Source organism: Chelmon rostratus, chromosome 18 (assembly GCF_017976325.1).
Source record: "Chelmon rostratus isolate fCheRos1 chromosome 18, fCheRos1.pri, whole genome shotgun sequence".
Taxonomy (NCBI): Eukaryota; Metazoa; Chordata; class Actinopteri; order Chaetodontiformes; family Chaetodontidae; genus Chelmon; species Chelmon rostratus.
Window position 1 is genome coordinate 9,456,328 of NC_055675.1, and position 17,459 is coordinate 9,473,786.

The window sequence follows — 17,459 nt, forward strand, 5'->3', positions numbered from 1 at the left end:
TCAATCTACACACACAGAAATCTTGAAAATCGAAGACCTTCCTTTGCTTCGTTCCTCACTCCTCCATGTAATTGTATTTGGATGGCAGTGGAAAATCGAGGCACAGCGTAAGCAATGACGGCATCATTAAATGTGACTCGTGCTAAATAATTAGCATATCATTGCTTTGACTTAAACAAGCCAATATCACAAGCAATAGCAATGCACTCACCCCAAAAGAATGGCACAGACTGTAAAACGCTGTTGCAAATGCTTATGTGACATTTGGCCTTCATCTGAAACCACGATGCTATGCCAGAATTCAAGCTCAGGGTTGAGGACAGGCTGCTGAAAGCTCAGTTGGCCCCAAATTTCAAGATACTTTACAAGCGTCAACAGTGTGTATTACCCTGCAGGGACACATGATGAAAAGGGAGATAAACACACAACTTCACTTTCACCATCTTGGTGCCGCACAAACAACCCCCCATTTCCAGCATTAAAAAGTGGGGTGCTAAGCCTCAATCACCCCTCGCTGGAGGTAGGCGAGCTTAGCGGAGGCAAACACCTGGAGTGGAGTGAGGGGCCCCAGAAGCGGGGCTTAGCAGCCACATGTCGCCTCTGCTCCAAAGCCAGGACGGTATTGATGCTAATAGGGCTGGGGCAGCCCCGCAGCCTGCCACCTGTATAATCTGCTCTAATACCCTCACCACCCGCGGCTGTTTACTTTTCCATTTTCCTGAGGTATGCCTCCGCACATTCATCATGTTTGTGAGATGATGCTCTCTGCAGCCACTTGTAGAGTCTAGAAATTCCAGCTACTGACACAAGAAGTGATTACATTTCATGAGAGAGAAAGAGAGAGGGAGGTTAAGCTTAGAGTCATCCATGAATGATTATGCTTTTCTATGAACGTGTGCCTATCAGTGTGGCCATGTGTCAAAAACCAAATAATCGTACAAAGACTCGTACTGCTTTTGAAGCTGAGCTATTTTGCTTTCAAATCCAGTCGTGGTGCAGCCAGAACTGAATACCTTAATAGTCTGAGCTACAAGCTGTGCCGCTGTTCACAACACATCCTCAAGTTCACCAAGTTGACTACAATGGGCTTTAACAAGAGACCAGGGTTTTTAAGGCAGGCTACAGGACACACTATTCATCCTGATGTCAGGTGGAGCAGTTTTGTAAAACTTGAGGAGAACAATTTACAAAATAAAACGGTTTTAACCAAAGAAATAGTCTGGAACACAGTCAGAAAAGGTTCAATGGAGCTTGTGACTGGATGCGACATCTCAGCAATACGACTGCATCATTTCCAGCAGTTCTGGGTTCAGTTTTTCAGTGGATCGCCCACTGATACTGATGAACCCACAGAGAAACATCCCCTGACTTTAGAGACAGCCTCAGCTCTTCAGAGCTTTAAATATGATCTGTATACACATGAATTTTGCGGGCCAGCATATTTGGCTATTCTGGCTCTGCACATCGTGATCATCACATAGATCATTCCTTATGCGACCCACGTATTTTATTTTCGCACCACATCTAGCACTTGGTCAGCCATGAGGAATGTAGGGAAATTTATTTCTGATCCTCCTTGATTTTAGCAATCATGGCAACACTCTTCCTAAAGTTTAATGTCATACTGGATGTTGTATCATGATGTATTGTATCATAACGTGTCATATTTTATCACAATGTATCGTATTGTATTGCATTGTAATGTATCGTCTCATGTTTTATATTGTGTTGTGTTATGTTCAGCCCAACTCGTCATCCTGGAATAGCAGAAAGCATCACTTTTACTGAGGGAAGATGGGAAAATTTCCAAACTCTTCCCTTTTTCGACTCTTCCTCATTTTTAATGAGGCGGATGAAGCAAGGCTTTGTGGGATGGATTCTCCTGCTTATCTTTCACACATTCTTCTATTCCTTTTGGTTGTTTGGTTTACTCATGAGGAGACATCGTGACAGCCTGTATTGTGGCTCAGATTGTAACAATAGACTCCTTTACCATTCAAGTGCTCTCTTCTGATGCTCTCTGCAGCTTTGTACTGTATGCATGTGTCTCCCCACCCTCCTCAGTGACACATGGAGGATGCTATTCACAGTGACTTCGCATCTTGTAGTGCAGAGACGCCGGAATCTGGTAATTCTTTGAAGTTCAGACTTTGAGATGCTAAAGAAATATTTTAAGACTCATGTGACAGCCAAAGTAATTACTGTTTTCCCCCTTTTTTATTTGTGTGTCTCGCAAGCCATTTCTTTGTTCTTCCTCGCTGTTGTTTAGAAGACGATGATGCCTTGGTGGATACGCAGCACAAATAAATCGTACTTTCTCAGTGTAAACAAAGTCACTAGATAGACGTAGACATAAATGGATGAAAGAAAACTTTACCCTGTTTCTGTGTTTGTGAAAACCCTGAGAGCGCTTCATGGCAAGCTTCCCAGACGTTGAGTGTTTATTTAGTTCAACAGGTAAAAAGATGAGACAAGACAAGGTAAATGTTCCATGATTTCTGTGGGGAAATCAGGTTATAAATACAGGCAACAGATGTATTACATCCCATTAAGGTTCTGATTCTAAATTTGTTGTGTCTTTATTAAAAGCTGAGCAAAGGGATTTCAGGAAAGACTTTTGAAAGGCAGAGAAAAGTTTACAACACCGGCCTGAGTTTAAAGGTATTCTGACTAACATCCCAGGCACGCTGGGAAGACAGTCAACCCCACCAAATAGAATAAAAAAGGACAGCATAGCAGCCAGTTAGCTTAGCTTCGCACAAAGACTGGAAATCGAAAGAAAAAGCTAACTTGGCTCTGTCCACCTACATGCCGTGTATGAAAATGCTACATCTCTCTCTGGGCAGAGCCACACCTAAGCTAAGCTAACCTGCTGCTAGCTGTAGCATTAAAGTTAACATATATACAAGAGTGGAATCAATCATCTCATCAAACTGAATCAAATAAGCATGTTTCCCAAAATGTCAGTCTATTCCTTTAAGGTTGTCTTTGCTCAAAGCATAGTTTTATTGAGTGCGGCCTATTAGCTCCTGACATGTCAATACTAAGTCATTTCTTCCTTACATATAAAAACTTGCCTCGAGCGTGTATTATTTCTCTTCCTTATAGTTACCTTTATTGGAATGGAGTGGTAACTTGGTTTCTGAAGGCTGTGCCGTTGATGTGCTCATCTTGTTTCCTCTCACCTTCAGCGGTGGGAAGAGTTGATTAAAAAGCTATAAAGCCACAGATGGAGAGACAGACAGAGAGCGACAGAGACAGATTAGTTAAGACAGGCGAAGAGAGACAGAGAGAGATGTATGATTGCGCTGGGATCATCTCCTTGTGGCCAGACATCCTCTTGAGTATCGCTTTTGATGGCTGACTTCATTGAGTGTGAGTTTGCTAGCAGAGACACTCTTGGCTGATAATGAGTAATGCAGTCAATATTCTCCTGACAGATAAGACCCGTTTGGATTGGGCACATAGCGGCGCTGCTACAGCTGCTTGCTTCAAATGAAGGACCTGGCCCAGGGGGTCCCTTGGTCATCTGTTGCATGGCTCCTAGAGTTTGTTTGCAGAACTAATAAATCAGGACAGATTGAAGATCCAACCTGCAGGGGAAATGCCATTTAATTTACAATTAATGAAAACAAAGCAGCGCTCTCCTCCTCAATGTTCTCTCCTCTTCACCTGGAGCTGTAGCGACTGTATTTATGCAGGAAACTTGATTGATTTTAAGCCCAAAGGAAGGCCGACATGATTGCTTTTGATATAGCTGTGAATGCTGGTATGCTGTAGATCATTAAACTACAACTGTGGCGCAAATTCAACAGGTTCAACTGAATGAATTATTGGTCCTTCTGACAAAGAGCTAAGCAACCATCAGATAAAACTCTCAATTGAAAGGAATTCGTCCACATTGTGGTTTTCTCCATAATAATTCACTTGATTTATGTTTGGCCTCAATTATCAAGCGCCCATTTTTGTGCACAAAAGCAGAAAGATGGACTGAAAAACAGAGGAGTCCTTGGCTGTGACTTCACTGGTTGGTTCAGGTTGTTTCAGATCTGTTTCACGATCAATTCAATAAGTCTATTTGCCCATCCCGCCCTTTGAGCTGCCTGCTATCATTCTGCATCCTGCATTAAATCCACCTCACTGTGTATGTTTGTACACGAGCCTACAATCTGTGCAGCATTTGGGATGGAAAATTACAATTTCCTTGTTTACTGTTTATAACAAGGCCAAATTTCTCATCAAGAATACCAGACCTCACTAACAGGTGGCACATTATCACAGAAACCTGCTGAATGCATCCTGAACGACCTGCACACAGACCGGGTTAGTTTTAGCTGTCGCACACTGCACTAGCCACAGTGTTTTTGGGTGGCGCTGAGCTGAAAGTGAACGATTCATGAAATAAAAGTTAACAGCTTGCACACTGCAGGGCTCCAGGGTCCACTTATTTATCCCACCAAGGTGACGTTTCGAGCACAACTGTTCTTCATCAGGCTGAAGTGACAACACATCCATCCTCAAGATAAGCTAGTGTTCCGCATTATCATCACCTTGGTGCGACAGATAAACGAACACTGGAGCCCTGCAGTGTGTGAGTTGTTTAATGTTTATTTCATTAAAAAAAATGCACCACCCTCCTGCTTTTCTTACATATCCACTTCGATGAGGCAAAGCAGTAAATGGGTCCTCATTCCACAGCATCCTTGGGCAGACGTGTAGCATGAGGCAAAGTGGTTTGCTGAGGAAAAGGAGAATAACAACAGTTGTGAGTTGAGTGACCATGAGTTTTAATCGCTGTGTGTGGCGTGTAGTACAGGAATTTAATGGAACTCTGCACAGATGCTGATGCAGCAAACCCAGGGCAGCCCCACTGTCTTTATCAGCGACACGCACCATCTTTCCTCTCTCTTATTCACTCTCTTTGCACCCATTACAGACCACGATGAATTCACATTACCTTGATCTCTGTGTAGACAAGAACTTCACGTCCTAACCAACAGGAATCCTGACTTTTATCTTTTAATATTTTGAGTTGTCAGCCCACCTTCCAGCACCTACTTATTCTGCCCAAACCTGCTCGGAGTGAGTTCAACATCCCAAAGCACATTTCTAATACATCAGAAGCATCAGAGGCTCTCCTAGGGGTGGAATTATATCCATATCTACCTTTACTACATAAAAAAAAAAAAGTTTAAGTCTTTTTTCCTCCTTAGTGATTTTAAGAAACAATATGTTCCAATTCTCCAGGCACAATCAAGAGATCTGCTTTTAAAACGGGCGGATGAACAAATGCACTCAGACAGAGGGATTTGGGACTCCTCTGCCTTTGTGTGAAATATTACAGACCTGATTGGGAGTGACACAGCTATAATTCAGCATGGTGAGAGGGACCAGCCTTTGCTCCAGGACACTCATGCTCACTCACACACAGACCATATGGGCACTTGCAAGGTACAACTAATTTTCTCACATTTTCATCAGTATATCTCAATGCTAATTAGAGCTGCAAAATCATATCATTTATAATCTTACAGCCTGCTGGCATGGTGACAGTGCATGAAAATAGCAACTGACCTAGAGCTAATGTTTTAGACAAGCAAAAGCACAAGGTGATGTTTCTAAAGATGCTTAGACAAAGCTCAGCGCTGAATTAAAATGAGAACATGAGTTGGATGGGAGTAGACTTGCAGTGGATGAGTCTATGTTTTAGTCTTTTAGCTTCATTTGTCTTTGCTGGTCCTATAAAAAGGTCTATTGCAAAATGCATCACGCCATCTAATATTTTGTGGTGCACAAATTCTACATTACCTAATGTCAATGCTGAGTTTTACTTGATTTAGCAAATGCATCCATTAAAAAGTAATGTTTTTAGATTAAATGAGGATGTCTTAATTGAAAAAAACCTAATTACATGCACTTAATGAGGCATAGATTCTCTTTTTGCTCTGTTTGAGAGCAAAATGTGCTGACCTTTATGGTGAGATCAGCGCAATAAATGTGCTTTGCAGAAGAATATATCCGTTTATTTTCATTAGTTGCAATGCAGAAAAAGACTCAGACTTCATGTTAATGTTCTTCTAATGGACTGGTTACTGCTTTGTTATGAATTATGTTCTAAGGAATCATCATTTTTAGTGAATATAAATAATCCATAACCATGTATGTGTGCAAGCCATAGTAGAGACCCCCTGTTCACGCAGCCTCAAACACCTCACTTTAGGAATAATGCTCGCACAAGGCCAGCTGTTTCGAATGCTTGGCTTGTAGGCAAAGTGCATTTCCCCAAGCACACGTCTAAGATCTTCTTAGTTCTCTAAATTTCTTTAATTATTACAATCCCGAAGCGGCCTGACTGAAGCTTGAACGGTGGTGCGATTAAAACAGCTGCAATGATTCAGCCTAATATACACGGCGAGGAACTTAACTTGACACAAGGGATGATTTAATTCATCTGACTCAACTCAGATATACAAAAAGTTGCTGCAGAATTTCAGCACTGTCATTGTTGAAGCTTTTAATTTTACTGCAGTCTGGTGAAATAGGCCACACAACAGTCTTTGTACTCTCCAAGAACATTGTGCTGGGTCATGTGAGGACAGTAGGAGGTACAGCAAGGGCAGACTCACCTGACATGTCATCTCCTGTCGCAGACTAAAGGAATCTGTATTATTTCACATTTTCTACTTTCCATTAAAAGGACACAGCGGAGGTAATATTAAGTATGAAGCTGTGTAGACACTGGCAATCAAAAGCTCTCATTTAGAGTGTTTGCCAGGAGTTACTAATGCAGACAGTCACTTATTACCCAAAGTCTAATTTCCAGCCCTTACTTCAGAGCTATTCCCCCGTATGTCGCTCCTCTTTTCTTGTGCTGAAACAAAATCTAGCAATTAGCTCTTATCTTCTCGTTCTGCAGACAATAGCTGTAGCTGAAATGAGTTCATGGTTCATGGTCACAGCGCTTTTAATCACAACCCCGGACATTAGCCATTAGGGGAACCAACAGCTGTGCTTATACCCACCCAGCTCACAATAGAGCCCACAGGGCCATTATAGGAGGTTCATTTGGCGAGGTTGAGGTTACTAATAAGGCTGTCTTATTAACATGGGGAATCAAAAGAGGGCATTAGCAGAGGATATGGGGGCATAGTTTTCCCAGCATTTTGACAAGCCGGGTTATTCAGCCTTCAGAATTTAGGACGTTGTAACATAGAGCCCTGCAGGGAGGGTAAGTGCATGTCACGTCGTGGGCATGCTTGTATCTGCTCTGCAGGATGTTTAACCATGAAAGCTAGTTCAGGTATGAGTAAAAAGCTGGAATTCAGTTCAAATTTAAGGAACTTGACATTTTGACAAATCTGCTTATTCGCTGTCTTGGCAAGAGTTAATACTAAATAATAAATATGAAGCTACACCCAGGAGATTGTTAGCTTAGCTTAGCATTAAATACTGGAAACAAGGCGAAGCAGCTAGCCTGGCCCGGACTCTCAGTGCCAAGCTGAGCTAAAAGGCTGCCGGCTGTAGCTTCTCATTATATTTGTTGTCTGCCCCTGCAGCCTGGAACCACTTGTGGATGGCTCTGCAGCTACACAGGCTGATCCCAAGTAGACCTTTTACAGATGAAGTCAAGGGTTTGGTGACAAATTCAGCTGGAAATTGTAATTGCTTCCTCAGCTGGAGCCTCCTCCTCCTGTCTCTTACACACTTGTTTGTATGTGTTTAATGTTGGCGTGATTGTGGGTCGAAACACTCTATTGCAGCGATCTTGGCCAGGGCCGCCTGGAAGAAGACATTTGGTTATCTCAATGGGGCTTACCTGGTTAAATAAAGGTTTAATAATAAGAACAAATAATGAACCGACAGATAGGGAAGTGGCATCAATCTTCTTATCTAACTCTTGTCACACAAGCAAATGTCAGACCATTCCTTGAAGACTGAACATACATACATTCACACACACACACACACACAGAGAGGCACGGTTGATGTAAAACCATGTCACGTTTCAGTGAAAACACATATAGTCGGAATGAAAACTGTAGCAATTAATTTTTTCAACAAAATGCTGTTGGACAAATACAAAATTGTCTCTGTCTCGTCTTAACTTCACTCAAAACTGTGAATTCCCAAGAGTTCCTGTGGGTAAGACTTGAGATGGACGGATGGATGGACGGATGCATCCATCAGCAGGTTTTTCATTCTTCTTCAGATCCAATATTGAACTTCAGTCTGGCTGTTCTGCTCTCTGACTCGCCGTTTGGGTGTCCAATTGAGGGATCAAGCTTTTGGTTTTGACTGTCTCGTGTTGAATCAAAACTTAACAAGTGGTGCCATGTACTGCACAAGACCGCAAAACGAACACACGCAAAGGATTATGTTACCGCAAACATGGATTACCAATCAGGTCCTTTAGTTACCTGACCTTTAGCCCTGATTATCATCTGTTGACATGTGGTCTGGTGCTCAGGCAGCAGCTGGGATCCCAGTTGCAATAACTGCTCTTGTTAATACACTAACAATCCCTCATGTTTCTCTCTCACACACACACACACACACACTTTCATCAGCGAAAAGGCATCACAGGATTATTGATTCTGCGCAAACAAATTTGAAACAATTGATGCAGGAAAGTCAGGGGCTGTCACTCATTGATTTACTTGTCAGTGCAGGCCTCTGATCAGCAGCTGTTGTACATGTGCGTTTGTGTGTGTTTGTTTACTTGCTGAGAGATGAAATGGGAGGCGCTGGACACAACAACAGCGGCAAACCTACAGTAAATCGCTTCAGAATAAATGTGAGAGGAAATTGATCGGAGCAGTGCGAGGCAGCAGTAAGTAACAGTTTCTTATTGAATTAACTAACACTTTCTTCCCCACTTTTTTCAGCGCGTGTTAAAAAAAACTCCCCCTTGCCATGCGTTCAAGGTGCATGCCCGCGGGCACAACATTATGCATAATTAAACATACAAATTGCACATTACTCATGGAAAATTTATAAAAAGCGTCTCGTCTCCTCCACTGACATGAACAATTCAGAACCCCATTTCACAAGCGGAGACACACCTTGAGAGAAAAGAACTCACAACAACCTCGGTTTTAAGTCAAAGTTAAAGTCATATTGTCCCTCTGTTACTGTCCTGGCCTTTGCTTTTTTTTATTTCACCATAAAATCCTGAAAGAATCTGCATCTGATTATGCTCACTAAACCCTAGATGCACTGCGTTCTGTTTTTGCCAGCTAATGTGACATGATGCTGAATCACATTAAGCTGTGGCAGCTGGCAGTGACGAAAATATGGATATTATTTGTGATAATTGAAACTCGAGTGTGTTTTTAGGAATTGGGGGCCGTGAGCAATCCGAATTCAGCAGGTTAAGAGAAAAATGAAAATGTGCCATTACATGAAAGGCCTTGCCCCTCGAACATCCTCTGCCCTGCATAGATTTATATGGTTATGAATCATTTTACATGCTTGTTACTTGTAGGTGGAATAGTACTGTGTTTATACATTGCTGCTGAATTAGCAAAAGTAAAGATAATAACTATGACAGCGTAGAAAGTGAGTTTGCTCTGTGTGTGAAACATGCAGTTTGTTTCTCAACCCTATGAGACAGGTGAGTCCTCCTGGTGGCTTGATGGGCTGGTGCACAAGGCATGAAAAGCTTTGTTTCTAAAGCCTTACGTCGAGCTTTCTGTGAAATCCTGGCATGTCTTGGAAATATGCTACTAAAAATATTAAGTTTTGGAGTTATTTGCATGTAATAACCATGAAAATAACAACAGCTAGGAGTGTTCTGTCACAAAATACTCTGTAAGTAGAGCTCATATATGATCTCATCTCTTCTTTTTTAGCCTTTTTTCTGCGCTGTTTAATCTGTCATTAAGCAATTTGTCTCCCAGACGTTATCTGGTTCATGCATTACTGGCTGCAGTGTTGGATTATGTTTATTAATGGAGTTATCACCAGAGAATATCTGCACTACACACCCTCAGCTATGCAGTAACACATTGATTTTCTGTCCAAACCAAAGCGTGCGTGCCTGAAGTGAGCCTCTTTATAAAGGCAACCAAAGCCATGGAAACTGTCTTCTGAAGCAAACCACTGCCACCTAGTGGACAAACTGCTACATGCCTGGATATACTGTGTGCTTGTATGTGTTACTGGGTGTCTCATATGAGATATGCTTAAACTATTGTTCTGAAATATATGCACGATTGGTGCATGTCTGGTAAATGCATGAAACATATTCCTCTTGGAGTGAGGAGCTGCAGTCATTATGAGTGCATGTATCGATTTGAAAACATCACCTGATTTCAACCTTTTCAGTCAGAACCTGCTTTGCTTTTTCACTTCTCTTCTTCATCAGTTTACTCACACTAAGGTCAGATTTCAGGGTTGTTCTGGGTTCATACGGCTGCCCCTATCAGAGGGTAATTGGCAGCAAACCATCAGCCTAAAGGGTCCCACAGGTCTGTTTTGTTTACTGAGGAAATTTGGCATCCTTGAGACGCCTCTCTGCTTTATCACTCTGTCTTTCTGAACCAACTGCAGTATGCTAATCCTTGAAGATTTCCGCTCCCACCTGCCAGCCCTCATTATTTTCATGCTATTTTTGAGATAAACAATGTAAAGTAGCTCTGTGCCGGTGAGATTTCCTCCTATCATACAGTAATGAAGATGGAGATGGCAAGGCAACACACAGGTAAGGAAGCAGACTCCATCAAATATTTGCTTATGCCAGGGTCAGTTATCTCTGTGAATCTTAGACGTTTATTTACTCTTTAAAATTAAACTTAACTTTTTTAAAGTCTGAATTGTTGTTTACTGGCTGCCAAATGTTCATGTTCAGTCAAGTGGAATAACAGACATACCTGCAGCAAACATAAGGCTATTAAATATTCCACTGTAATGACAGTGTGGGGCAGGTCTCTCTCCATATGTTAGCTCCAAATTTCACATCATTTAAAGGATAGGTTCACAACACTCACATGCCCACATGTACATTAAAAGAGTCACTGACGGCTGGAATTATCCATCCTCTCCATGCTGGCTGTGAGGTCCAAACATGACCACGCTGTATTGACACCTTCAGGCCGACTTTAGCCCCGTATGAAACAACACAGCCATCTCATTCATTTGAATGGAGCCGGTCTGATGACGCAGCAAGAGTCCAACACAAATAGTTGAACAAGGCTCAACTTTTGTAGCAATACATCATCCAGCAAGCTGCATGGGCCAATTAAATACGTGCAAGAAGACATTCCTGGTGGATTACTTTGTACTGTGAACGCTGTGTTTCTACTGTTCACCTCGTTGCAGTGCAGGATACAGTGCACTCCGAAGTTCAGCTGAAGCTAATGTGAGGCTTCAGCAGACAGAGTCACACAAATTGTGTGGGAATCTTCCAAATCTTCCAGTCTTTTTAGTGCAAAAATGCTCATTGGTGCAAATGAGAAAATTTCACATTAATAAGACTTTGGACTAACTTGGACTGCTGAAGGGCTGCGCTTTGTACAGAACAATGACTGGAATCACTTAAGAAAGGGATCTCTTCATGGCCAGTATGAACAGGAGGAATGATTGCGACCAGTAACTCTTTCAATGCACATTTGGCCACTTGAGTGCTGTTTTAAGACTAACATGAAAAATGGCTTCATATGTCTTAAATCAGCTCAGGACAAAACACCCAAATTTTGATTTGATCAGAATGAGAGAAAACGGTGTTAATCTACTTATTTGCTCATTCTCATCACATAAATTCCCTTTTATTGATTTGCGGTCAGAGTTCCATTAAAAAATCAGAGCATTAAACTGTGATTGCGGCTAATGTGAGGCTAAAATATCAGTTGAGTTCAGTGCAGGCTGAACTTCGCTGCATGATGTAAAATGCACTGCGGTATAGACTGGTGTTGGGATTTTGCACATGCTCCACAACTTTCACCTTAAAAACATCCACTCACACTGAAAAATGCACTGCTTTGGTGGATCCTTAAACCTGATGCACCGGGAAAACGTTTGAGAATCCTCAGTTATTCACAATCATTGCTGCTGTCTGTTAAATACATCGATAATCACACATATTTCTGTTGTCCCTAGACATAGCCAGCTGCAGCACAATAGATACAGAACAAATGAAAGAAGACTGAAAGAAAAGTTACCGGAATATCCTGGTCACAATACAAAACAGTCACTTGTTTCACCTGATGGAAACAACTGTTTCAGTCCTGATTTTTAAGACACTAAAGTCCATATCACAGATCCCCCCTCTTCCTTCCACACCACCAGCCCTCCCCCAAACTCTTGGATGTTCTTCACCTTATCTCAAACACCTCTATCCCCATGCATACAATTAACCCCTTCCCCCTCTCTCTGTACTTCATTCCACCCTCTTGACCATTACCCAAATTAGCATAAGCACAATAGTTACATAGAGAAAAGGCAGTGAACAAAAAACACAAAAACAGTCTCACAGCTCATTTCTATTCTTTAGCCACTGGCTTGGTTTGACCTGCTCGTTTGCACGTGTGGACATGGTTAGACCAGGTGATTTTGCTCCTTTTTTCTTTTGCGCTAGCGTTTGTACAGCACACTGGTTGTCAGTGTGAATTAACTTAGCTAGGCCCAGCATGTCTTGGCTCATAACGTACTGCGGACCTCTGCCACTAATATGTGATGTGTGTTCATCTGTCCAGTTTATCCCACCAGAGAATCAAATCAAGATGCAGCTGATTGGGCGGAACATTAGAAGTGCTTAAAAAGGGGTTATTGGTATCACTTCAGCCAGAACAATGGCTCACTGACGTGGATAGAAGACCAGTTGATTCAGATTACAAAGGTTTTACAGTTGCCTTACTTATTGCAATGACTGCTTGTAGGTATTGTGGTACATCTATGTGGCTCAATCCTACGGTCAAGTACAATATCTAACATTAAAATGGCTACAGCCCATGATATGAAAACTTTTCAAGCAAGAATGAAGCAAAGGGTTGATGCTGGTCGATAGTTTATTGATGCACAGCCTAATGGCACAGATTCCCTCACCTACTGAATGGCTGTAATGCAGGCTGCCAGTATCTACAGTACCAATTTCAGACATTTCAGTCATGTAATGAATAAGGAAAATAAATACACTACGTACAAATGTAAACTGATATATATTATTCAGTGTTATAACAGCGGCAGTTCTGCAAAACACGTTCTTGTTTGCCTGTGTGGAAAAAATGAACTGCAATTTTTTTTAATGAAAAATAACCAAGATTTAATGAAAAAAAAATAACAGCAGACAAACGTAGCTTATAAAGGCAAAATTCCCCAATATAACAAGGAAATAGGTAGTTTTGAAATGAAAGATCGTGTGGAAAATAAAATATCTTCATTTATATTCAGTTTTCAAGTAAAGAAACCAGGTAAACATTTTTCAAAAATAGAATTGCTGCAAAATCCAGACTCCCACAGGTGCACGATGGTTCAGACAATACATTCAACAGTGTGATGGGAACTATTTTAGTGCAAATAACAAAAGCTCACGTTTTATATACCTTTCACAGAAAATTAGGCATTTAAAAGTTGGTAATTTAAATGGAGAAAACTTCAGACAACCGCATAAAACTTGGGTGCACAAAGTGAATCCCTGAAGTGTTTACATTCAATGATCGAAAGTGGAACTATGAGAAAGGACTGACAGAGCACGTCTGATCAAGAAGGCGTAAACTCATCTCTGAAAACAAATACTGGCTGCTCTTTACTTTCAAAGAATCAAAAAAACAACAAACCACCAGGAATCTCCCAGATCAATATACATGCATCAACAAAAAAAACATACATTTACGCATTAACAATCTTACTACAATGAAAAGTGAAAAAATAAAAAGGACCCCAAGTACAGCGCCTAGCGAGGATTTAAAGGGAATGGAGGAGAAATGGCTTCAAGCAAAATGCCACTTAACAACAGCTTTGAACTGCCTGATGCCTGGAGGGCAACATGCAGGGTTTAAACAGCCCAACGACTCAGTTTCTTTTCACACACGTGCAAATGTCCAGGAGGGAGGAATGAGCTGTGGTGGTGGGGCAGAGGAAAGACACATTGCATTTAGATGCTAAGCCAGTGTACTTTCAGAACATGAAGTCAACACGGTGAAGGTAGCATGTTTACAAAAAAAAAAGGCAAATGCAGGGAAATGAGTGTGAAGTTTTTGGGTTTAAGAAGTTCTTCAACAGAGCTTTCATTTGCTCCTGAAAGATAGAAGCTTTGCACAGTTACCCATGCACCAGTGACACCCCATGATGCAAAGCTCGCTTCCACATGTAGTACGTTGAGCGTGGGGTGAATGGGAAGTAAGACCTGAACTCTTTAAATGTGGGGAAGGATTTCTCCTCAAAACGTTTCTGCAGGAACAGCTTGGCCTTGGCCTTGAAGTTAGCCAGAGCAATAACATCCATCGCAAACATCTGCTCATCTATCGGTGCCTTGCCGTGAAGGGTGAGCTTTGAATTTGGGGCATCAAAGGGGGGCATGGGGGAACTCTGTAGATATTTAGGACTCTCAACAAACGGGAGGGCATGCTGACTCTCCACCATCCTCTCCAAAACCTTGCTTTCTGCGGCAGTGTTGTCAAGACTTTCAGGAAGGTGGGCGCCTGCACTCTGTGTGACCGCCTTCTTCTTGCGGTTCTGACTGCTGCGCCAAAGCCAGTAGAAACAAGGGGACATGGACGGGAACTTGAGCTTGAACTTTGTCAGGGACCATTTGGACTTCTGGACATGCAGTTTTGCAGCATCTCGGAGCTGCTTTTTACTCATGTACGCCAGCCTGAAGCTTTTGTGTCTTCGCCTGCAGATCCTCGTTCTGGGAAAGACGGGATGGTTGGTGTTAGGCATGACTGGCGACAGACTTTTTGGACTTTGGCTCTTGTCAGCATCCGAGCTGTCCTCGCTGCTGCCAGCGCTGCCTTTGTAACCTCTGTTGAACCGCATGGCTTCTCTCCTCCAATTGTAGTAGGTTGATCTGGAGATCCCTGGGAAATTTCTTTTGAAGACCCTGAAGGGGAGGGAGGTGTTCATGGCGATGCAATTCTGCAGACATCGCTTAGCTTCCTGCATATGAGCGACATTATGGGCCCGCTCCAGGTCCAACTTGCCGAGGCTGAGCCCAAACATGGTGGCCACACTGTCATGGTGGTCCGGCTCGTCCTGCTTTGCTTCAGGTGAAGACCAGGCCTCCTGTTCCGTGCTCTCTCCAGGACTGATCTCTCCGGTCGACGATCCGGTGGAGAAGATTCCTCCAGTCTTCAGGAGCTCTTGCTTCCAGTTATAGTAGGACGACCTTGATATTTCTGGGAAAAACTCTTTAAACTGGTGTAGAGGGATGAGCTTGCCCGCCAAGTAGCATGCTTGCAGGAAATACTTTGCCTCGTACCTCGCTGCTGACTTTTTGCAGTGCTCCTGTGTCTGCCTCTTCCAGCGGTAGAAAGTCCTCTTAGTGATGTTGTACTTGTCCTTCAGGCTCGGGTATGAAAGCTGCGAGTCCTGGCTCAGCATCTCCTCGCTCTGGGTCGGCGACTCCCTCTGCTCGCTATCAGGGCTTCCAGCTGTTAGGTCACTCATCTGGACTAGTGCCACAAAATGATCTGGCCTGAACAACGCCTCGGACTGCAGCTGGCCAGACCACATGACGTGAAGGGTCAGTGGCTCGGCATCACTAGGCCGGGTCCTTGGACGTATGACACGGTTGAAATAGGGTCGGATCTTGAGGTTGAACATGGGGTAGATGGAGTAGATGTTAAACTGCAGGACTGAAGACAGAGCGTACACATGCCACATGTTGGCATAGGAGCCAGGGAAGCAGGACGCTTTGACGTCCGCATCGAAGATGGCCTCCAAGACTGTCACAGGCAGGTTGAGCATGTCCTCGGACTCTTCTGCACAGAGGCTGAAGCGAACAGCCTGAAGCATCATTTTTGAATCAATCATCCCAGACAGGTAGTATCTCTTCCACAGCACCATTTCCACCACTGTCCGTACCTGTGGGGGACAGAATTAATGCAGTTATTCATTGAGTTCACATTTAAACTGGTAGGGAAGGTCTGTAAGTTGTATAAATTAAGATCATAGAGACCATCACTGCTTACCTGTAGCTCCAAGCTAAGTTCAGTGTTGCCCACTAACAGCATGCTAACTGCATCAAACAGTAGGTTGCCCTCTCCCTTGCAGTTTAGAGGCAGGAGGCCCAGGGGTGCATCGGTTGGGTACAGGCCATGAGCAGCGTCATCCACGCCTGCCCACTCAGGGAAATCCTGACAGGGGGTCGTGGGGAGCTGGAAAGGAGCCAGGACCTGGTCCACCTCCAGGGCCACTCGGGTCAGAGCGTCCAGGCCGGAGCTCTCCGTGGCCTCCTGGAGCTCCCCCAGAACAGACAGCACAACCTCCTTCCTTTGAATCATACCTGAGGATCTGATGAGACCTGGGGGCAAGACTGGGGAGGAAGAGATGGTGAGAAAAGGTTAATGAAGGAGGAGAGGGAAGCTCCAGATAATCAGTGAAAACAGATGACTCCCTGAAGTTTGGTAAGACCGAACTCTCCATCCACTTAGGACATGTGTTTGTGCCTTTGTAGGCAGTAAACTAGATTATGTAGATTAGATGGCTGTGGTCTAGCCACTGGCAAACAACAGCTGCATCTTAATTAAATACTGCTGGTGCAGTTTTGACTCAGAACAACATAAACACATCTCAGCCACTTATCGCACTGGATTCATTTCCTGCATAATGGAGAATTAACTGATCTATGCAAGTTTTAGTTTAGAACAAATCCAACACCACAGCTGAGTTTAAGGTCAGGGTTTACACAAATTCTACTTCTAAAAGTTAGTAAAATCCGATGCTTTCAAGTGATTTTTTTCTTGTTGTAGTTTCAAACCAGCTGCAAAAAGTGACAAATTGAGCCAATACGGCGTGTTGTTTTAATGAAAATTAAAACTCATTCAGATCAGCTTCAAAGTCATTAGCTCTAGTAGGAAGGCCTCCACTTTCTGCTGCGCTTGAGCTCTCTGTGATTTATTCGCCCGTTTCTGTGACTTCAAACACTTAATTGGAAGTTTAAACCACTTTCAGTGAAGTTACTCTCAGTTCGCTCGTGCACGTAAACGCAACACAAGACGCGTATCAGGTGAAAACGCAACAAATGACTCCTTGTTAGCGCAAAGCAGCGCTGGGAAGCACAGTTTTCCTACCTGGACGTCCAGAGGCTAGCAGAAAGGATGATTGGAGGGTCGCTCGGTAGTAGCTGAGGGTTTCACAGCTGATCGTGTTGATGTCTCTCTGGGAGTTTCAGTCCATTGTGTGCGTCCGGCTCCGGAGCGTCCTCTCCTCCGCTGAGCGCAGCAGATTTGGGGAGTGATAACCAGCACCTCCCTTCAGGAAATTGTTAATCGTCGATTCGCTTTTTCTCTGCGTCAGGGAAC

General features: G+C 43.1%; 1 protein-coding gene across 1 annotated transcript; it reads right to left on the reverse strand.

Moving 5' to 3' along the window:
• Nucleotides 1-14,256: 14,256 nt before the first annotated feature.
• vrtn (vertebrae development associated) lies at nucleotides 14,257-17,339 on the reverse strand. The gene is made up of 3 exons (XM_041959289.1): nucleotides 17,229-17,339; nucleotides 16,128-16,471; nucleotides 14,257-16,020 (listed from the first exon to the last, which is right to left on the reverse strand). Exons 2-3 carry the CDS (start codon nucleotides 16,437-16,439, stop codon nucleotides 14,257-14,259), a joined length of 2,076 nt encoding a protein of 691 aa, XP_041815223.1. The 5' UTR covers nucleotides 16,440-16,471; nucleotides 17,229-17,339.
• Between the last annotated feature and the right edge of the window lie 120 nt (nucleotides 17,340-17,459).

Bases quoted from the DNA above. Each gene is read 5' to 3' on its own strand.
- vrtn (XM_041959289.1), bottom strand. From the start codon at position 16,439: ATGATTCAAAGGAAGGAGGTTGTGCTGTCTGTTCTGGGGGAGCTCCAG. The intron at 16,021-16,127 runs GTAAGCAGTGAT...TGTCCCCCACAG, and splicing joins AACTTAGCTTGGAGCTACAG to GTACGGACAGTGGTGGAAAT.